The sequence below is a fragment of the Osmerus eperlanus genome, chromosome 24 (assembly GCF_963692335.1).
Source record: "Osmerus eperlanus chromosome 24, fOsmEpe2.1, whole genome shotgun sequence".
Lineage (NCBI taxonomy): Eukaryota > Metazoa > Chordata > Actinopteri > Osmeriformes > Osmeridae > Osmerus > Osmerus eperlanus.
This window is the reverse complement of record NC_085041.1, coordinates 1352251-1374745: the sequence shown is the minus strand read 5'-3', so window position 1 is coordinate 1374745 and position 22495 is coordinate 1352251. Positions and strand designations below refer to the sequence as shown.

The following is a 22495-nucleotide window of genomic DNA, read 5'->3' as shown; positions in this document are numbered from 1 at the left end:
CAGCTGGTCTGACCCAGAGAGCACGGCCGGTCTGACCCAGGGAGCACAGCTGGTCTGACCCAGGGAGCACGTCTGGTCTGACCCAGGGAGTACAGCCGGTCTGACCCAGGGAGCACAGCTGGTCTGACCCAGGGAGCACAGCCGGTCTGACCCAGGGAGTACAGCCGGTCTGACCCAGAGAGCACGGCTGGTCTGACCCAGGGAGCACAGCTGGTCTGACCCAGGGAGCACAGCTGGTCTGACCCAGAGAGCACGGCTGGTCTGACCCAGGGAGCACAGCTGGTCTGACCCAGAGAGCACGGCTGGTCTGACCCAGGGAGCACAGCTGGTCTGACCCAGGGAGCACAGCTGGTCTGACCCAGAGAGCACGGCTGGTCTGACCCAGGGAGCACAGCTGGTCTGACCCAGAGAGCACGGCTGGTCTGACCCAGGGAGCACAGCTGGTCTGACCCAGGGAGCACGGCTGGTCTGACCCAGGGAGCACAGCTGGTCTGACCCAGGGAGCACAGCCGGTCTAACCCAGGGAGCACAGCTGGTCTGACCCAGGGAGCACGGCTGGTCTGACCCAGGGAGCACAGCTGGTCTGACCCAGGGAGCACGGCTGGTCTAACCCAGGGAGCACGTCTGGTCTGACCCAGGGAGTACAGCCGGTCTGACCCAGACACAAGAGCTATGCCAATGTTCTAACACTCTGGAGGAGTTGACAGTTGCATTTCTTAATCAATTCTACGAAATTTAAATACAATATGAAATCAATGTTTACCTCACGTTATGAGGAATTGACCGCCCTCTTGAATATGTGCCTGTGTGTTTAGAAACCGCTTAGAAACCAATAATGGAAAATGTAATTATTTTATATCAATCATAAGTCACATTGGTTTATATGTATCGACATGTACGTTCCACAGATCTTTTTTATAATATTTGTGTGATCAAAATGGTCTCATCTCCTCTCTCTCTCTTTCTCTGTCTGTTCCGCTCCTCTTTTCTACTGTCTTCTCTTCTACCAACCTCTCCTCTCTCTCTCCCTCCCTCTATCCCTCCCTCCCTCTATCCCTCTCTCCCTCCCTCTCTCTCTCTCTCCCTCCCTCTATCCCTCCCTCCCTCTATCTCTCTCTCTCCCTCCCTCCCTCTATCCCTCCCTCTCTCCCTCCCTCCCTCTATCCCTCCCTCTATCCCTCTCTCTCTCTCTCTCCCTCCCTCCCTCCCTCCCTCTATCCCTCTATCCCTCTCTCTCTCTCCCTCCCTCCCCCTCCCTCCCTCCCTCTATCCCTCTCTCCCTCCCTCCCTCTCTCTCTCTCCCCCTCCCTCCCTCCCTCCCTCCCTCTATCCCTCCCTCCCTCTATCCCTCTCTCCCTCCCTCCCTCTATCCCTCCCTCCCTCTATCCCTCCCTCTCTCCCTCCCTCCCTCTCTCTCTCTCTCCCCCTCCCTCCCTCCCTCCCTCTATCCCTCCCTCCCTCTATCCCTCTCTCCCTCCCTCCCTCTATCCCTCCCTCCCTCTATCCCTGCCTCCCTCTATCCCTCTCTCCCTCCCTCCCTCTATCCCTCCCTCCCTCTATCCCTCCCTCCCTCTATCCCTCCCTCCCTCTATCCCTCTCTCCCTCCCTCCCTCTAACCCTAACCCTCCCTCTATCCCTCCCTCCCTCTATCCCTCCCTCCCTCTCTCCCTCCCTCCCTCTATCCCTCCCTCCCTCTATCCCTCCCTCCCTCTCTCTCTTTCTCTCTCTCTCAGTCCAACACGTCGTTTAACCGGGACGTGGTGAAGGCCGGTACAGGCAGGCGTTTCCTGGGAGGTCTCCTTGACGACACGTCGTACTGCTACACCCTGGAGGTGTCCTTCTACAGCTACATGACTGCCAGCAGCACCACCCCCGTACCCTACACCGAGGAAACATGTATCCTTTAATCCTCCTGCCTCCAACTGCCTCTCTCTGCCTCCCCCTACCTCTACCTGACACCTCCTGCCTCCTTCTTTCTCATACTCCCCTCCCCCCCCCACTCTCCTCCCCTCCCCTCCCCTCCCCCCCCCACTCCCCTCCCCTCCCCACCCCCCCACTCTCCTCCCCTCCCTCCCCCCCCACTCCCCTCCCCTCCCTCCCCCCCCACTCCCCTCCCCTCCCTCCCCCCCCCACTCTCCTCCCCTCCCTCCCCCCCCCACTCCCCTTCCCGCTTCCCGTTAAGACTATCCTGTCTTAACCCTCGTGCTGCCTTCGGGTCACATGACCCAAAGGTTCATAACGAACCATCGTTGTGTTTACCCCACTTTTACCCAATACAAAAACTAATAAAAATAGATTTATTTTAACCTTTGCAATGTGGGGGGTCTGAGACAGCCCAACGGTTAAAAGAAAATGCTTCACTTTGTTTTTGTATGCTGTAAAGTTGTCGCAATACGACGGTGGGTCACAATGACTGATGGGTCAGAATGACCAGAAGATAACACAAGGGTTAAACCCAAACCTCTTCTCCCTGACAGCCTGTGTGAGTGTGAGTGTGTGTGTGTGTGTGTGTGTGTGTGTGCGTGTGCGTGTGCGTGTGCGTGTGTGTGTGTGTGTGAGTGTGTGTGTGTGTTGTGTTGTGTCTATTCAATATGTGTGTTCCTGAGGGAGATTCGTCTGGACTACTAAAGCCTTTCACTGGATCAATGCTTCTGGTCCTGAATGGAGAAAATGCAGACTGTGTGTGTGTTTGCCTATGCTACCCTGGCAACAGTGCATGTCTTCACATAAACCTGTAATGAGCTGAGATGTTGATAATGTCAGTCTATTGTCAGCTCTCCTCTCTTTTCCTCTCTTCTCCTCTCCTCCCTCCATCCACCAGCCAAACAGGTCTCATTCAGACCTATTGATTTGCTAATCATTCCTGGTGTCATTATAGCGGCAGTTAGTGATTGGAGTGTGCATGTTCCTGTGTGTCTGTGCCTGTTCTTGTGTGTGTGTGTGTGTGTGTGTGTGTGTGTGGTAACCAAGCTGGATGTGTGGAGTCATGTCTGTTCCAGTGCGTTCTATCAGATAGGTAGTGACAGTCCAGCAAGCCGAGCCCAGAGCCTGGAGCCCAAGATCCAGACACAGAGCATACACTGGGTGTGTGTGGGTGTGTGTCTTTTGTTTTCAGAGGATAATGGAACACGAACAGAACACAAATCAGATAATCACTCTGTCACACACTCACAAATACGCTCACACACACGCTCACACACACACACACCCACGCTCACACACACACAAAGAACAGGAGATTCAAGGTTAAAGGGCTTCTCTGTCAACAAGCAGAGAGGTGTTTCTTCAGGTGACCTTCTGCTATGATCACAACAAACTCCTCAGGGAGCAGAGACACACACACACACAGCTACTGCACTGATCTGATCACACAGATAAAGACCAGGAGGTGAAGAGAAGAGACTGGTAGATGGTAAGATGAGAAAGTAGCAGAAAGAGAGAGAGAGAGAGAGAGAGAGAGAGAGAGAGAGGAAGAAAGGAAGAGACAGAGATGTGCCGATAAGGAGGAGGAGAGATGAAGGTCTGAGAGAGAGAGGGAGAGAGAGAGAGAGAGAGGAAGAGGGAAAGGAGAGGACTGTGTGGCCTTAGTGCCCTCTACTGGTAGAAGTTGGGACTATTGAGTTTAGACTTGGTGTGTGTGTGTTTGAGAAAAGAAGTGCAAGCCCTACTGAAGGTCAAGCTCTACAGAGGGAGGGGTAGGTATAGGTGGATACAGGATGGAGGAGGCTAGAAGAAGGGTGTGGGGGGGTCAGCGGGGAGGGGGGGGGTCAGGGGGAGGGGGGGGGTCAGGGGGAGCCGTGTAGAGCAGAGATTGAGGTCAGACAGGTTGAAGGAAAGGACCATGTTGCTTTTCACGAGCCAGCGCTCTGCTCAATGGAGCGTTCAAATCATCAACGAAGACCTTTACCCCCCCCCCACCCCCACCCCCCCCCCCCCCCCCCCCTCCGCTCACACTATGAAAACAAATACACGACAAATAAATAATTACCCCACATGCTCACGGACACACACAAACACACACACATACACACACCTTCCTACAACTACGACAAAATGAAATATTTCACCTTTTAGCAGCACAACCTCTGATCACAGTGGAGGGCTGTAGAGCTGGAGGGGGGGAGGAGGGCTTCCAGTGCATTATGGGAAAGGGTTTCCATGACACAGATCTGTCCCTCCCCCCCTCATCTTTGAGAGGCTCATTATAGAAGACCCATCGTGCTGCGAATGTTGGCTGTCTGAGCATCTGGATAAACCCACTCTCTTCATCTCTCTCTCCTCATCTCTCTCTCTTCATCTCTCTCTCTTCTCATCTCTCTCTCTCCTCATCTCTCTCTCCTCATCTCTCTCTCTCCTCATCTCTCTTTCTCTCCTTGTCTCTCTCCTCATCTCTCTCTCTCTCCTCATCTCTCTCTCATCTCTCTCTCTCCTCATCCCCCCCTTTCCTCCTCTCTCTCTCTCATCTCTCTCTCCTTGTCTCTCTCTCCTCATCTCTCTCTCTCCTCATCTCTCTCTCTCTCCTCATCTCCCCCCCTTATCTCTATCTCCTCATCTCTCTCTATCTCCTCATCTCTCTCTCTCCTCATTTCTCTCTCTCTCCTCATCTCTCTCCTCATCTCTCTCTCTCTTCATCTCTCTCTCTCTCTTCATCTCTATCTCTCTCCTCAGCACTTCCTGTTTGGGAGCTTCTCCTTGATTGGAAGGGTGCAGAAACCAACCCAGTCAGAGCAGGTTATAAATATCCTCCCCATCTCTGATGGAGATGGAAATATCCCATGTTTAACTTCCGGCTCTAAAGTTACAAAGTCATTCGTTAGGTAATACAGTCATGATGTCAAGGATGGAGCAGGAACTCTGTCAGGATCATCTGTTTGTGCTGGTTGGTCTACTTTCTCTGATGAACTTTGTCTTATGATGTGGTGCTGACCTCAGTGAGTCAGGTGGAAAGGGGAGGGGAGGGGAGGGGAGGGGGGGAGGTTAAGAGATTCTGGGACCTTGTTCAAAAACCAGCTTGATGCTTCTATTCGGAGAGATGGAGAGAGAGGGTGAGAGAGTGAGAGAGAGAGAGAGAGAGAGAGAACTGTGACTTTCAACGCTTCTCTTCAAAAACTTTATCATTTACTGAAACTCACAGTGGACATGGCCTGATTGGATGATAATGTCTAGCCTAAGGGCTTTGCGATCATGGGATTGGCTAAGGCCAAGGCAGTGAAAGGCAACCATTGCCCTTTTCTGTGAAGACAGGTAAACAACAACCAAACTGGTTGACACACACAGACACACACACACAGGATAGTGCAGGCTGACAGCTATGTGCGTGTAGAAGATCCCATCTCTTTGACAACGCTGTGACACACAGACACGCACTAAGCATGAGAGCGTGACACTGTCAGACGAGTCTGAGTAGCTGTGGATGAGAACATGTCAGCCATCACGCTTCCACAGTCCTGACTCCGATGACACGGACAGTGACTAGTATGCAAATGATGGCTGGAGGGGCGAATATTCTCTCCCTGTCTCTATTCATCAGAGTTTTAGTGCCTCAGTGTGTGTGTGTGTGTCAGTGTGTGTGTGTGTGTGCCCTCTCTTGATAGGCTTTTACTCTGGTAACATTCCTTACAGTGCACACACCAAGTGTAAGCCTAAATCAATATCTTCAAACAAATGAAATCCTAAAAGTCAATACCAATTGTTTTGCTTGACAGCAATGTATGGAGGTTTGAGTGTGAGAGGGTTGATTCCCCCTCCTCTCAACTCCCCTCCTCTCTCACCTCTCACCTCATCCCTATCTCCTCTCACCTCATCCCTCCAACCCTCCCTCCTATCACCTCATCCCTCCATCCCTCTCTCCTCTCACCTCATCCCTCTCTCCTCTCACCTCATCCCTCCATCCCTCCCTCCTCTCACCCGTCCCCACCTCTCCTCTCTCCCCTTCTCTTCTCAATCCTTATCTCTTCTTTTCTCCTCTCCTCTTCTGTCATCTCCTGTTCCCCCTCTCCTCAGTGAGGTCATCAGACAGGATCCGGTCTGTGGGTCAGAGGACACACCCACTAACCCCCGCCCTCTCCAAACCCAGAAACACTTAGACCGGCTCCTTATCACTGCTGTCACTGGACATTACGACCAAGACTAAAGATGGGAGCCTTATCTGATGGTGTGTTTGTGTTTCTCCTCAGAGGAGCTACACTACAGGTCAGTGCCTCCAAACCCACATCCTACGTCGAACGCAGGCCTCTCATTAACCAGAATGCCAGACCTCGGCTGACAAACTTCCAGAACACTCTGAGCCCCCCCTGAGGGCTTGTCTTGGAGGGCGTAGTGGCCGTGTCCCTGTTGTGTTGCCTCCGTGTTGACTACTGTTTTCATTAGCATGGCTAATTATCTAGCGGTGACAGGAGCTGACGGGGCCGTATCGATGTCTCGTCCTCCGCGCTCCTCGTCCCCGCTGTCCCGTCTCCACCTCTCCTTGTCAGGCGCCAGGCGTGACGCTGGAAACAGATACGTTGTAAACAAAAGGATAAACAAATCACCGGGTCTGTCCCCCCCCCCCCCCCGCTCCATCCTGCTGCTCCGCAGGACGTCTCTTCTGTCAGTCTCTCATGGGGACGTGTCCTTCAGGACGTCTCTTCTGTCAGTCTCTCATGGGGACGTGTCCTTCAGGACGTCTCTTCTGTCAGTCTCTCATGGGGACGTGTCCTTCAGGACGTCTCTTCTGTCAGTCTCTCATGGGGACGTGTCCTTCAGGACGTCTCTTCTGTCAGTCTCTCATGGGGACGTGTCCTTCAGCCGACGCTGAAGGCCTGTATCAGTCGAAAATGACCGGAGTGTGTGTTTTGTTAAACCTCTCGCACACACGAGTGCTTACACACACACACACCTATGTGTCTCCTGGACTACACCGGGGTGTTGGTGTATAGTGTTTTGGTTTCCTCACGTGCGTATAGCTGCAGGTAAAGCATCCATGTACGGCACAGTCATGCATCTTAGACTCCACAAAAGAAGTGTTAGGTGTCACCGGCGTCATGGAAACATCTCACTTCTCTACGTCTCACTCTTTAAGCCCCCCCCCGGCCAGCAGGGGGGCTGATGAGCCAGCTCCGCCCACTCACCGTTTCCTGGCACACGCATCACTTCCTGATGCACACGGCCCGTTCCAGCCACTCTGGTTGCCGTTGGCGACGAGCCAGAACAGCCGATTTGGGAGTTGGAGCGCCCCAATGTGCAGCTGTTATGCAGATGAAGTCTTCTCCTCTCCAGTTCTGCACACACACACACCCGCCCGCGCGCCAGTCCCTCTCCAAACTTCCCGTAATAGATGTGAGCTGTGACATCACAAGCTGGGAGGCCATCTGTACGCGGCGGGGTCCGAGTCTATTCCTGTCTCCGCTCTGAGCGCGCTCAGATCCCCGGCCCTCTTAAGGCGCTGACGCGGGAGGGGAACTCCAAACTTCCCCGAGGTCAGAGGAAGATGTGAAGGGTAGAGCAGAGGGGGAGGGAGGGGGTCTGTGTTTTGGGAGGGGTGGTGTGACAACACCTCCACACAGACCATAAATAGCGCTCCACTTGTCTCCATGACGATGGTGGAATCGTGTAGAGGGCTGCAGGGTCAGCTGACCTGCAGAGCACGTCTCTGTCTGAAGAACATTCTGCATGCTTCCATCACCATTTGCAGCTGTGCGGGCTGGATGAGTCCAGCATCCTCACCAACAGGGCTCAGGAAGGTGGCTGTGAGAGTCGGATCTGCATCACCTATGTGATCATTCCCTGGGATGATGGCAGACAGAAAGACAGACAGGCAAGCAGGCAGACAGATAGACAGACAGACAGACAGTGTAATGGCATTTTTTGATATAGTTACTAAGAATGTATTTTTAATAGACTGAGGTTGTGTTTGAACAAATGGATGTTGCAGTTGGTCTTAAGGTATTTATGGTATTGGTTTATGATGCCTGATTGAGAAGCTAGGGGCACAGAGGTTGGGGGATGTTTGAGTTCTGTGGCCTAAAGGGAGATGGATAGATGGATTCAGTTGATCTAGCAGCCCTGACCTTTTGGCCAAGGAGATTGTGTCCTGTGTCCTGTTTGTGTTTCATTAAGGGTATCTTTACTGTCCTCATTTAGAGAAAGAGCCGTGACATCAAAAGACTTTGGTCACTTGACCTGGGGGGTTATATTGTCTTAACTGTCACTGACCAGTGTTAACCAATCACAGAGACCACTACGTTGATGAATTGAACATTTATTAGGGGATCTGTTTTAACCCTCGTGCTGCCTTCGGGTCACATGACCCAAAGGTTCATAACGAACCATCGTTGTGTTTACCCAATTTTACCCAATACAAAAACAAATTAAAATAATTTTCTTTTAACCTTTGAAATGTGGGGGGTCTGAGACAGCCCAACGGTTAAAAGAAAATGCTTCACTTTGTCTTTGTATGCGGTAAATCTGTCGCAATACGACGGTGGGTCACAATGACTGATGGGTCAGAATGACCCGAAGATAACACAAGGGTTAAGTGTATAAAAGCACAAGCTTTATGATTGTTCTTTATCACTCTGGCGAACGACCTGTGGCTAGCACCTCCTTCGTTATGACTGATCACAAAGTACTTTGTTAAATCATGATCTGTATAAGCAAAATAAATTTATTGTAACCGCCATCTCTTGACTATTCAAATCTACACAGTGCCGCTTGAATTTCTGCCATTACAACAGATAGATAGATAGACAGACAGACAGACAGACAGACAGACAGGCAGGCAGACAGGCAGATAGATAGGCAGACAGACAGGCAGATAGATAGATAGGCAGATAGATAGGCAGACAGATAGGCAGACAGACAGACAGGCAGACAGACAGACAGACAGATAGGCAGACAGGCAGACAGATAGGCAGGCAGACAGACAGGCAGACAGGCAGGGTGTGATCAGATGGGCTGCAGCCATGTGGAGGTTTGCTATCAGCCACATGCCCGCTGGGTGATGAATGGTGAATCCAAACACTAACACACGGGTGCCACGGTGACGAACTAGCAACCCAGGGGTGTACACACATGTACCCTCATCGCACACACTATGTCATCTGGGGGGGGGGGTAAGATGAGTTCAAGAAACCCTACAAGCCTAAATCTTGTTACTACATGTGTGTGTGTGGACATGAAACAAAGGTGAGTTGGTCCACACTCGACCAGGATGGATGGTTTATAAGTTAACAGCGTTAGATAATAGGATTTCACCTGCAGGCTCAACGATTTATGGGCTCGGAGGTAGTTCTCTTACCGTTGTGAGAGATTGGAAAGAGGAAAATAAAAAATTACTGGATCACTGTCTTGGCTTTCGGTTTCACAGGGGTTTGTTTCAATCACCGCCACAGGGCCGGGCTGTAGGATCGACTCGGAGATGACGGGAGGGGTGAAAGATGATCTCTCTGTGGAGTTGGATGACTGGGGTGTGTCTGCCTGGAGAAGAACACCGGGGTATAGAAGAGCCGTGCTGGACTGGGGTGGGTCAGGTCCATCCTTGAAGCTGGGTGGATGGATGGATGGATCCTTGAAATAGACAGATGATGGGTGGATGGATGGATCTTGAAATAGACAGATGATGGGTGGATGGATGGATATGGGTGGATGGAAAACTGTTTGGATGGTTTGTTGTTGGGAAGAAGAGAGAAATGGGATCGGTGGAATGATGGATCGATGAATATCTAGAAGGATTTATATGGATGGTACCTGTCCTGGTTTGTTCTAATCTTCTAATGCCATTTGTCTTGTAGAGAACCCCGTAGAAGGGCCCCCTTACCCACCACATCAACAGCAACCTGGAACTACTGTTCCTGTTTGGAACATTCAGACTTAATCTCAATCATCTAGTTATGGCTTCGTGTTTTGGGCTTTAGAATGGCAACACGCCGCCATGGCAACAGCACTGAGAAGCCACTGCGGTTTTATGATCAAGAATCTGGAGTGTGTGTGTGTGCGCATGTTAGAGCGTGTTTGTTTAAGCTGTGGTCTGTGGTAAGTAATTGCCACAATGTGATGCCTTCCACCTCCACAGTTTCACTGACTGGTCTGAAATGCAGTTGATTTAGCTTCACTTAGTGCAGCACTGTTGTACCCCCAGGAATTTACTCTGCATATTTCTCCATCCAGCTATTGCTTAGTTATTTACTGCAAATGGCTTTGTCGGTGCTACTAGACGCTGGTATTTATTTATTTCCTTGATGACAAGGATAGAGAGGGATTCAGCGGTGTGGTGAGTTTGTGTTGTTGTCTTGTGATTACTGCTTCTGTGGTCTGACAGCCAGTGCATGTATGAGCACCATATAGAGAGATAAGGACCTGCAGGGCTGCAGGTCCTAACACACCCTGTGAGAAGGACCCTCCTTGACAGGCCTCGTCTCAGACATGAGGCTGGGTAGGAACGTGGCTCGCACCTTCCTGGATTACTACAAACTCAACAACGTCATCAAAGACCACGTCCCCACACACATACACAGGTACCTACCACACACACACACACATACACAGGTCCCTACCACACACACACACATACACAGGTACCTACCACACACACACATACACAGGTACCTACCACACACACATACACAGGTACCTACCACACACACAAACACACACTTACACAGGTACCTACCACACACACAAACACACACATACACAGGTACCTACCATATATACACACACACATACATACTGTACACAGGTACCTACCACATACACACACAAACATATACAGTATATATAGTGTACAAAGTTCCAACTACATACAGATACTAGACCTCTGTCTTAAATGCCTGTCTGTCTGTCTATCTAACATGCCTGTCTGTCCATCTAACATGCCTGTCTGTGTATCTAACATTCCTGTCTGTCTATCTTACATGCCTGTCTGTCTATCTTACATGCCTGTCTATCTAACATGCATGTCTTTCTATCTAACATACCTGTCTGTCCATCTAACATGCCTGTCTGTCTGTATAACATGACTGTCAGTATGTCTAACATGCCTGTCTGTCTATCTAACATACCTGTCTATCTAACATGCCTGTCTGTCTATCTAACTTACCTGTCTATCTAACATGCCTGTCTGTCTATCTAACATGCCTGTCTGTCTATCTAACATGCCTGTCTGTCTATCTAACATGTCTGTCTATCTAACATGCCTGTCTATCGAACATGCCTGTCTGTCTATCTAACATGCCTGTCTGTCTATCTAACATGCCTGTCTATCTAACATGCCTGTCTATCTAACATGCCTGTCTATTTAACATGCCTGTCTGTCTATCTAACATGCCTGTCTATTTAACATGCCTGTCTGTCTATCTAACATGCCTGTCTATCTAACATGCCTGTCTGTCTGTCCTCAGCTCAGAAGCTTCGCCCCCAGCCCACGGTTGGCAAGGCAACGGGAGGAACCAAGGGATGGAGAGAGGAGAAAGTGAGAAGGAGAGGAAGAATCAAGGAGTTAAAGGAGACTTCTAGACCTTCTAGCTGCCTGGCACACAGCTGCTATGAGCCTGTTGTGTCTGTCTAAGACTCCTATCATCTCCTCTACTCACCTTAAGACCCCTTTCACACGCACATACACACACGCACACACCCGCATGAGGTTGGGGATTAGAAGAGTCAGGAAGAGAGGACGGAATTGGTAGGAAACAAGGGTGCGTGTTTGAGGTTCATGCTGATAGGACAAGGACTCCATGTATGCACTCTTTAACACGCACGGCCGTTATCAGCAGAGCAGCGTGCAGCTTCGCTCTCACAGACTGAGCACGTTCAGATAGCGTCCCGAAAGACTGGAAGGGTGGACTTGACGCCTGACTCGAATTAAATGTTTGAAGTAGATCGAGTGTGACACATCTACAAACTCCATGAGGCCTTTAAATGAAAAGCTCATTTAAATTAGATTTCACCACATGCTTCCACATTTCCGAATGTGCGTGGAAGATTATTTTTGTTTCGTGAATGCATTTTCCTTTCAGTTTTTCAGTAGTGCACTGTAGCCTGTGTTTATTTTGCCTTGGTCATATGCCTATGTATTACTTGAGTCACTTAAATCATAAAGGTTTGTGATAATGGTGCTTTGTTCATTTCAATGTCAATGCACCGTTTATGGTGTGGATATGGATATGGAGCCGTGAATAAAATATGTAACCACATCATCTGCGTGAAGTTGGCATAACCACCGCAAAACGTCGGCAAAATATCCTCAATGATCCGTTTGTCCTGATTTGTCCTGGTTTGTGCATAGCTTAAGTTTCTTAATAATAAAAACAGTTTGGGTTCCCTCTGAAGGTCACATGACAACTTCCCGGTTTCCTTATTGTTGGTGGCAGCTATGGCAACCAAGTAGCTAGCCTAGCGCGTTAGCAGATGTTTGAAAATGGGTCGGTTGACTCCTCAAAAGAAGAAGCCTTTTTCGGTTAGAACGAATCAAAAATCTATGAAATGCACCGTGCGCGTGAGAATACAAGCTGTAAGTACAACGATTGTATGTGGACTAAATTAGACCTAGTTAGCAAATGCGCAAGATGCTTTAGTTTAAACAAGTTGTTGTCATGCTGTTAGGCTAGCTAGCTAGTTAAAAGATAAAACTGACAACGTTTTAGATAACCTAATATACTTTGACTAGCTAACAAAAAGTTTGATTTGTTTATTTACTTAGTTTAAGACAGGGCCTAGAATCTGCCTCAAATTGCCCCGCCCTTACCTCAAGATAGCTAAGAAGGAGCCTGGCTACTGTGCAGTAATGCAGCAAGATAAGACTTATCTGAAATATACCAAGTAGCGCAAGGATTACAATATCTACTAGTAAGCAGATTTAGTCCAAGTAATTTTTCTGTGCTAGCTAGAAATCACGAAAGCCGTTGACTAAACAGAAAGCGTCGGCAGATAACTTGTCCCGGAGTGGTGCTGCCCTGCAGCGAGGACGTCTACCTGAGTGTTTGTGTGATGGGCCAGTACCGGAAGACAGGCTGCCTGCCTCCCGCCTTCCCCCTTCTATTCCATCACAGCATGGAATTCGTCAAGGTACCACTCGCCGTTTCACGATCGAGTCTATTCTGTACCCGCTGCTGTGTTCACAAATGATCTATTTGAGCCTTTACATCTCTGTTTTTATCCCCCTGTCCCTAGACCTTCTCTGGAGCATTAGATCCCAGTGACATAGCAGACCTACTGGAAGGTAAGAGGCTGAAAATACAGTATCACATCTCTCTGCACCAAGTCTTCTGTGTTGACTGTCACAGTGCTGATGAAGGCTGTGTGTGTGTGTTGTCCCTGACCAGCTGACATCACAACCTTTGAGCTGATTCAACTCCTCCCTCCAGGTATGTCATTTACATTTTAGTCATTTATCAGACGCTCTTATCCAGAGCGACTTACAGTAAGTACAGGGACATTCCCCCCGAGGCAAGTAGGGTGAAGTGCCTGGCCCAAGGACACAACGTCATTTAGCACGGCCGGGAATCGAACCGGCAACCTTCTGAGTATTAGCCCGATTCCCTAACCGCTCAGCCATCTGACTCCCCTATGTCATGCATCGCTGTGTTAGTGATGTCACTGTGACATCACTGCATCACGACCAAAACACACTGACCTGCTGTAAACCGTAATAGATGGCCTGGTGTATGATGTCTTTTAAAACTGCAAATCCGATTTCCCTCAGGCGGGACAAATAATATAGGAAGTTTAAAGTGTGTGTGTGTGTGTGTAGAGGGTGAGGTCCTGGCCACTGTAGAAGCAAACACGAGAGAGTTCCTGTACCCAGGACCCAGACTGACGTGGCAAGCAGATGCTCCTGAGAGAGAGATTCTGATGAAGAGATCCATCACTTTCCCGGTACGCTTCTCTCCAGCTCTCCCTCCTACCTTATGTCTTGTTTCTCCTCTTCCTCCTCTTCCTCCTCGCCTCCTGATGCCATATCTGCCATATCTGCTTCACATCTCCTAAACCATTTTTCTCTCCCATCTCGTTTATTTTCCGCCAGAGCACGGTAATTGCAGATTTGTAGATGTGTGTTTTGTAAATGGATCTTCCAGGCCGTGTTCCTATCTGATGCCTCTCTCGTGCATGTGCCTCCATCTCCCTGTTGATGGCTTGTGTGTCTGTTCTCCCCCTCAGGGAATCTCCCCCAAAGTGGAGTTTACTACCACGTCCGTCATCCAGGAGTCTGATGGGAGAGATATCAAGCTCGCCTCGCCTGTAAGTCCACCATCCCCTTCTCAACGTCTTTAAACCCAGACAGTCTAAAACTTAAGGTGTGCGCTTGACTTACTGCTCTGTCGGAACAGAGATTGCACTTTTCTGAACAATTTGGTGGGTTCTGTTGTACCTTGACGGGCTAAATCAAGCATACTTGGGATACGCAGGATGTGTCAGCGCTGGGTTCCTGGGTGTGGGGATGGACTGTGTTGTGCTGGAAGAGATGTGTTGGCACCCAGGAAGCCTGGGGTCTTGGCAAGCCCAACAGGGAGAGTTGGCTGAGCACTTCAAGTAGAACGACCTTGTATGACCTCCCACCAGTCCACAGCCACAAACACACACTAAGTGAATTGATTTTCTGCCTGCGGACCATGGATGCAGTGTCTGATCATGTCACTGATAAGCACTCAATGTTTCTGTCAGCCTGGCCCTATCCCTTAGACAGACACATGGGGATTCTCCCTGGTGCTCTATAGAAGGTTATTGTCTGTTATTCTCTCTCTCTCTTTTCTCTCTGTTTTCTTTCTGCTTTGCACCTCTTATTGTTTCCATGGCTACTGCCGCCCGTCCATCCCTCGCTGTGTTAGCGGCCAGGTTCTGAAGGTATCTGGCCTCTCTGTGTGAATGTAATTACAGTGGGACAAATCAACCGGGCTGATGCCCCGCCTCTGGCCCTGCTGCCTCTGCTGCCTCTGGCCCTGCTGCCTCTGGCCTTGCTGCCTCTGGCCCTGCTACCTCTGGCCCTGCTGCCTCTGCTGCCTCTGGCCCTGCTGCCTCTGGCCCTGCTGCCTCTGGCCCTGCTGCCTCTGCTGCCTCTGGCCCTGCTGCCTCTGGCCCTGCTGCCTCTGGCCCTGCTGCCTCTGGCCCTGATGCCTCTGGCCCTGATGCCTCTGGCCCTGATGCTCTGCTAAATGCAACACTCTGTTCAGCTCACACAACAGCTAACTTAGTCAGTCAGTCAACCAGCCAGCCAGGGATCCAGTCACCACCAAAACCATCCAGTTAGTCAGCCAGTCAGTCAGTTAGCCAGCTAGTCTGCCTCGCAATCAACCAGCCAGTCAGGCAGGCAGGCAGGCAGACACATCAGCAGGCAGGCAGAGTTGAGTCTCACCAGCAGCAGGCTCCAGTCTCTCCTATCTCTTCTGCGTGTCCTTTGGATGTAAAGGGCACCTGGCGTTCAGAAGCATCAAATCTCCATTTACTGTAGAGCCGGGTGGAGCACCGCAGCCTCCCACACTGTGTGTGTGTGTTTAATCCCCTCAGTGACGGCTTCACTCCTACAGGGCTGTCTGGAACACAGCAGGAGAGCAAGAGATGAGGAGAAAGAGAGCGAGAGATGAGGGGAGAGAGATGGGGAGAGAGAGAGATGAGGAGAAAGAGAGCGAGAGATGGGGGGAGAGAGAGAGATGAGGAGAGAGATGGGGAGAGAGAGAGATGGGGAGAGAGAGAGATGGGGAGAGAGAGAGATGAGGAGAAAGAGAGCGAGAGATGGGGGGAGAGAGAGAGATGAGGAGAGAGATGGGGGGAGAGAGAGAGATGAGGAGAGAGATGGGGAGAGAGAGAGATGGGGAGAGAGAGAGATGGGGAGAGAGAGAGATGAGGAGATAGAGAGCGAGAGATGGGGGAGAGAGAGAGATGAGGAGAGAGAGAGAGGGTAAGCAAGAAAGATATTTGTCCATTTTGGTCGTCCAGGGGATGTGTTCATGTTCAGTCCAGAGCAGGTCCATGCAGCCTGCAGGTGTTCAGTCCAGAGCAGGTCCATGCAGCCTGCAGGTGTTCAGTCCAGAGCAGGTCCATGCAGCCTGCAGGTGTTCAGTCCAGAGCAGGTCCATGCAGCCTGCAGGTGTTCAGTCCAGAGCAGGTCCATGCAGCCTGCAGGTGTTCAGTCCAGAGCAGGTCCATGCAGCCTGCAGGTGAGGCCTGCTCCTGCTCCAGACCGCAGTCATCAGTTTGAATGGCGCTTGCCAAGGAGCAGTATGAAGTTCTACTGTGAGCACCACGGGGATGAGGAGGTGTGTGTGTGTGTGTGTGTGTGTGTGTGTGTGTGTGTGTGTGTGTGTGTGTGTGTGTGTGTGTGTGTGTGTGTGTGTGTGTGTGTGTGTGTGTGTGTGTGTGTGTGTGTGGGGGGGGGGAGTCTTTTCTCTCTCTCCTAATGGATTGTCAGGATCGCCATCACACTTGACAGGCCACATTCCTTCTCCTCTTTTCTCTTTCTCAGAGTTAGAATAATAACAACCCTTTCAAACTGTCCGTCCGTAGAGAGAACGGGGTAAATCTCTGTCTTTCTCTCCCTCTTTTTCTCTCCCTCTTTTTCTCTCCCTCTCTCCCTCCCTCTCTCCCGCTGGTTTCCCAGCCAGCTGTCTGCTCCTATTCTCTGGTTGTCTGTCTCACTTGGCTCCTGTTTGCCTGTGTGGTCGTCTCCCTACACAACACGGCTGTGGACTTGACACGCTGCCACTGCTTTGTAAATGTCTTCTGTCTGTTTTCTTTTTTCCTGGGACTCGATTTGCACGTCTTTGAACCCGGCGCAGGTTTCTTGTTTAATAAGATGCTTGTGACTGAGGCTTTGTTTGGTCAAGGACAGACCTGCTTCATCACCAGAGTCCAACATCGCTCTCTAATCTCATCTGACAGACAGACGACCCTCAGCCAGGGACACTGACCCCCCCCCCCCCCCCACACACACACACACACACACACACACACACAGGCAGCGGCAGAGAAGAGAATATAAAGACAAAATGAAGAAGGACAGAAAATAATTCCACTTTGTTTTAATGGCATTAAATCGGTCCACTCCAAATGGCCAATCTCAATCTGGATTTATTTATTCCATTTGTTAAAGATAACTGTAATGTGCTTAGCTTGCTCAATTAGCCTTTAGAATAGATAGCCTTTTTTGTTGTTTTTTACTAGCAGGTAATGCCGTCGTTATATTAGTCCTAAAGCAGGCTGGCAAATGCAATTAATTTTTTTTTTTTACGTATTTATCCCCAGTGCAGGTCTCTAGGGTCTGTCCTGATATTGAGTTTTGAAACGATGTTAGCGATGCAAGCCATCCTGTAACCCAGGTGATATGAAATACACCGCACTGTGTAGTTTTTGCTTATTAAACCTTTGTCGAAGGCTACCTGAACTACATGGTATGGAACTCAGTATTGCCACGGTAATCATGTGCTCATTAGCATTCCCTTCAAAATCAAATGTCATCTCCTCTCCCCAGCCCTGCAGTCCTGCCCCGGCAACGCCCACCCCACCTCCGTCTCCGGGCCAACGGGGTTCCTCCCGCGCAGTGGCTGATGGGAGCTGTAGTCCCAGCGGGTACCAGCGGCCCACGGTGGCGTCTCGGAGCCGCGCCCTGTCTCCATACACCCACCGTAGGATGTGCCAGCTGTCCTGGGACGCGGTCCAGAGGCTGGCTCACCTCCGCCTGGGCCCACACCACTTCCGGAAGGAGACCGACACCCACACGCCCTTCCTGGTAACCTAGGGAGACCGACACACCCACACGCCCTTCCTGGTAACCTAGGGAGACCGACACACTCACACGCCCTTCCTGGTAACCTAGGGAGACCGACACACTCACACGCCCTTCCTGGTAACCTAGGGAGACCGACACACTCACACGCCCTTCCTGGTAACCTAGGGAGACCGACACACTCACACGCCCTTCCTGGTAACCTAGGGAGACCGACACACCCACACGCCCTTCCTGGTAACCTAGGGAGACCGACACACCCACACGCCCTTCCTGGTAACCTAGGGAGACCGACACACCCACACGCCCTTCCTGGTAACCTAGGGAGACCGACACACCCACACGCCCTTCCTGGTAACCTAGGGAGACCGACACACCCACACGCCCTTCCTGGTAACCTAGGGAGACCGACACACTCACACGCCCTTCCTGGTAACCTAGGGAGACCGACACCCACACGCCCTTCCTGGTAACCTAGGGAGACCGACACACCCACACGCCCTTCCTGGTAACCTAGGGAGACCGACACACTCACACGCCCTTCCTGGTAACCGAGACACAGAGATCAGGTTCGGGGAATCCCGGGTCCTGGGGAGCAGGTAGCCCCGCCCTCTGTCCTTTGATCCTGCTCTTAAACCCCGTCAGGAGCCCCAACATCAAAGCTGCCCTTCCTGGAGCAGGAGGGGGGGTGATATCAGACGACCAGGCCCTTTGTGACGCGTCGCTTTCACGCTCAGACGATCCTCGGGGCCACAATTAACCCACATGGTCAAGTCAAGCCTCGATTAACAAATAGTTACCTATTTAAGTAGCTTGCCGCACACCGAATGCATTATCGCTGTGTACTTTAGAGAACCCCGACACCTTGTTTGTGTGTGGAGCCGATGGCATAGCTCCTGTGTGTGTGCGTGTGTGTGTATTGCTGTGTAATTGTGTTGCCAGCGGTGGAATTGCGAGGCGCGAGGGTTGACTTGGCCTGGCCGACAGGCACCAGAACAGGAGGGCTGGCAGGAGCTGCGGAAAGTTTCCTACTTGCAGATGACCTTTCTGTGACCTTTGCAGGGAGGTGATTGATATTGGAATGGAAAGCAAACACGTCAGGATAAACGAGGTGTGCGTGTGTGTAGGAGTGTGTGTGTGTGTGCGTAGGTTTGCGGTATGTTCCTTATTATAGTGCCCCTTTGTTTGTCTGACATATGAGTCTTGAGGCTGTTCACTGCAGTCTCCGTTAACGTGGACAGTGACTGCTGCTGCTGTGTTGTGTTGTGTTGTTGACCTTGTGGTCTGCTGTTTCCCAGGTGCCCCGTTCCCTCAGCTCCTCCATGGTAGAGTCTCCCTCACCTCGTCTCACCACGCCCAGACACACACGCAGTCTGCACTCCAGCCTCTCTCCAGGCCGCACCACCCAACACACAGGTACTGCACACACATACACACACACCACCCAACACACATGTACTGCACACACACACACCACCCAACACACAGGTACTGCACACACATACACACACACCACCCAACACACATGTACTGCACACACACACACCACACCCAACACACAGGTACTGCACACACACACCACCCAACACACATAGGTACTGCACACACACACACATCCAGGTTCCTCCATGCGGGCACTGAACACACACGGGTACTTGATGTCTCAGCCAACCATCATCAGGTGAGATCTGTCAAACTGACCCTCTCTCTCTCTCTCTCTCTCTCTCTCTCTCTCTCTCTCTCTCTCTCTCTCTCTCTCTCTCTCTCTCTCTCTAGACTCCTCCCTCTTGGGCTCCTATAGGCCAAAGTCTGGAAGGAAGTCCTCCAAACAGGAAGTTCCCAAAACACCCTTGAGAGGAGCCCCGCCTCCGCCAGCCCTGTCCACCCCTGGCTCCGCCCCCGGGAGACCCCAGGCCCTCAGTGGCTCCTCCCTCAGAGAGAGGTGAGGGCGTGGGATCAGACTGGTTTCCTTCCTTCCAAGTTCTCTTGGTTAATCTGTCTCCGATCCAGTCGTGTTAGATCTCGTTACCAGTCAGGAGAAACACTCTCAGTATCCCTCTATCCATGTTACGATCTCTAGTTAGAGGACAGGGATTCAATACACAGAGTCTCCAGGGTCAGAGGTGTTCAGGTGTTCTCAAACTATCATTTGAAGGTATATGAAACACATTGTCATTGGCCGGATTCTAGCCAACCTCCTTTCAGGTGAACTTAAAAAAAAAAAAATCAACAAGCTTTTCTGTTTTCATAGAATCTTCTGGAGAATCTCCCAGCTGGGAGCCGTGTCTGAACCATCTATGTTTGCACAAAAGATGTAGAAAGGCTTGCAGCTGTAAACCTGCCGCTCCCATGTGAATTGCCAATTATGTGGTATTGACAAATCCCACTGCTGGTCCCGAGGCCGGCCAAATACAACAGAACCGTCGGTGCCCGCGGTGAACGTCGGTTCTGATCTTTGTTTTAATCACGCAGCTCGCCATCCAGGAGCGACACATTTTCTCCCTTGCTATCTCTCCCTCTCTCTCTCCCTCTCTCTCTCCCTCTTCTTCTCTCCCTCTCTCTCTCTCTCCCTCTCTCTCTCCCTCTCTCTCTCCCTCTCTCTCCCTCTCTCTCTCCCTCTCCTCTCAGATGACAGCGCACGATGCTCAGTCATGTTCGGTCTTTACTTAAAAAGCAAGAGACCAGGATCCCTGAAAAAGAGAGAGAGGACGGAGAGAGGGTAGAGAGAGGGAGAGAGAGAAAGAGAGAGGGGAGAGAGCGCCATCGATTGAGCTTCAGCGAGAGCCTATGTGTTTGACCCGGCGATGGTTGCCAGCCAGCTTTTAATACATTGCAAGACCTTGCCATCGATCAGAGCAGCCCCCCCCCTCCTCTGGCATCTGTTTGTTTATTTGTGTTCCCCACCCACACCCCACCCACACACCCTCCGCCCTTCCCAACCTCTGTCTCTGTTCATAAGTAAACATTAAAATCGATAGACAATTTTAAGCGCCAAAGTAAATGGAAGGAAATGAATGATGCCCGTCCGCCCGGATTGAAAACAGACAGAAGAGTGGAAGCAGGAGATTAGGCAGGGGGGGAGGGTCGTGGGGGGGGGGGGGGGGGGGTACATTCCCTCAGAGGGAGCAAGGAGCACGCATAGAGGAGAAGGAGATGAAGGGCTTATGACTGGAGAGGCAGATGCCCCCCAACGCCAGCTCTACCCTTCACCCCTCATGGGGGGGGGGGGGGGAGGAGGGGGCAGGGGGGGAGGAGGGGAGGGGGGGCAGGGGGGTACTGTGTCCTTGCTGAGTGTTACCAGCAGCATTCGTCTGATTGTAGATGGAGAACAAGCTCAGCCATGCTTGACCATCCGTCACTGTTCCTCCCTGAGAGACAGCGGCCCGGACACCAGTCACTTGGTCTGCCAGAGTATTTAATAACCCACCATTTTATTGTATTAGTGTACTCCGGAAAATTGTTTTATGGTGAGAAAAGAATATTTATGTTGGTTGGTTTAATGGATTGTTTTCTCAATGCAGGGTTTTTCATTTGTAAGGGGGACAAATTATAGAGAGAGAGCAGGGAAATTCTAAACAATTTATACTGAATTACCTTGAACGTTCACCTAAGTGTTATATAGTATGTGTGTCCTGTGTTCTGCTGTTGACTGTATCAGTCTCCCTGCCCTCCACCCAGAATCTTCCAGAATCCTCTCCCCTTAGCACACAGCACAGACTAGTGGACAAACTAGGGTACTGCCCTCCACAATCCCTCAGGAATCTTGGAATATTTTCCCACATTCAAATGTTATGTTTGATGCTAAAACTCACGTTGATAGATAATCAGGGGGTATTTAACTGTGGTATAGTCCATAATTGATATAAATTATAGTAACTTGTGAATAAGAATGTTACTTATCCACAGATTGTTGCCTGATTTTCTCTTGGTGTGTGTCATGGTTTCGCCAGGTTCCAGAACAGTCCGTCCAGCCCCTGGGAGGAGATCCACAGACGAGTCCAGAACATTCTGCGGACGCACCAATCACACAGGAAGCTCAGCTTTGTAAGTCTCCCGCAGTGCACGTCTCTCCTGTTCTCTCCTCAGCTGTAACGTCTCCTCCGCCCCGCAGTTCATGTGCTGTTTGCCCCCTGTGTGTGTGTGTGTGTGTGTGTGTGTGTCAGGATGGTGAGGAGGAGGACGCACACAGCTCCACAGCTCCTCCAGGAGAGATGTCGAGGCCCCTGGATGATGGACCCTCCTGGAGTGGCCAAGTGACCCACTGCAGAGGCACACCACCCAGAGCCGTGTTTGAGCAGAGCCTGGGGAACATCTACCACGACATGTACCAGCAGGCCTCAAGCTCCACATGAGGGAGGGAGGGATGGAGGGTCTGGTTGGAGGTCAGAGGTGAAGGTGGATGAGATGAGAGGTGGGTGTGTGTGTGTAAGACAGAGAGAGATGATTGGGGGATGTATTTACGGTGCACCTGTGATGGGTGGGAACACGCCTCCTACTGAAGGACTACTAACCACCCTGGCCTTGTACTGAAGGAGCCAGGAGTGACAAGGTTATTTGTATTGCTGGATGTCAATGAATGGGGGGAAAATGCATTCAAGAGATGTAAGCATAAAGACTTAACTATTAGTGTTAATTGACCATGTATTATTGATAGTTCACTAATCAGTCTTAACATTTGTATTTTTGTACCAGTGATTATTTTTGTCTCTCAATCATTAAAAAACAATTCTACCAGATTCTACTATTTTTTAAACAATATAATAGAAAAGACCATGGGGTTAGCATGTGTGTTTTGGATGGAAA

The 22495-nt window shown here is 50.7% G+C and overlaps 2 protein-coding genes across 2 annotated transcripts in view; both read left to right on the top strand.

Annotated features, from left to right (window-relative positions):
• Nucleotides 1-12187, top strand: part of LOC134010804 (cytosolic carboxypeptidase 6-like) — a 58341-nt gene extending 46154 nt beyond the window's left edge. Inside the window, exons 8-10 of the mRNA XM_062450088.1 lie at nucleotides 1734-1896; nucleotides 10400-10493; nucleotides 11379-12187. Coding sequence (XP_062306072.1) covers nucleotides 1734-1896; nucleotides 10400-10493; nucleotides 11379-11493 — 372 coding nt within the window. The 3' untranslated portion in view covers nucleotides 11494-12187. The remainder of the gene's footprint in view (nucleotides 1-1733; nucleotides 1897-10399; nucleotides 10494-11378) is intronic.
• Nucleotides 12188-12327: 140 nt separating this feature from the next.
• spata6 (spermatogenesis associated 6) lies at nucleotides 12328-22426 on the top strand. The gene is made up of 11 exons (XM_062450884.1): nucleotides 12328-12487; nucleotides 12904-13041; nucleotides 13147-13195; nucleotides 13299-13340; nucleotides 13727-13851; nucleotides 14134-14214; nucleotides 17438-17695; nucleotides 18991-19108; nucleotides 19469-19634; nucleotides 21643-21736; nucleotides 21856-22426. The coding sequence occupies exons 1-11, from the start codon at nucleotides 12395-12397 to the stop codon at nucleotides 22042-22044; spliced, it is 1353 nt and encodes a 450-aa protein (XP_062306868.1). The 5' UTR covers nucleotides 12328-12394; the 3' UTR covers nucleotides 22045-22426.
• Nucleotides 22427-22495: the final 69 nt, after the last annotated feature.

Bases quoted from the DNA above. Each gene is read 5' to 3' on its own strand.
- spata6 (XM_062450884.1), top strand. From the start codon at position 12,395: ATGGGTCGGTTGACTCCTCAAAAGAAGAAGCCTTTTTCGGTTAGAACG. The intron at 19,635-21,642 runs GTGAGGGCGTGG...TGGTTTCGCCAG, and splicing joins GGCTCCTCCCTCAGAGAGAG to GTTCCAGAACAGTCCGTCCA. The intron at 21,737-21,855 runs GTAAGTCTCCCG...TGTGTGTGTCAG, and splicing joins CACACAGGAAGCTCAGCTTT to GATGGTGAGGAGGAGGACGC.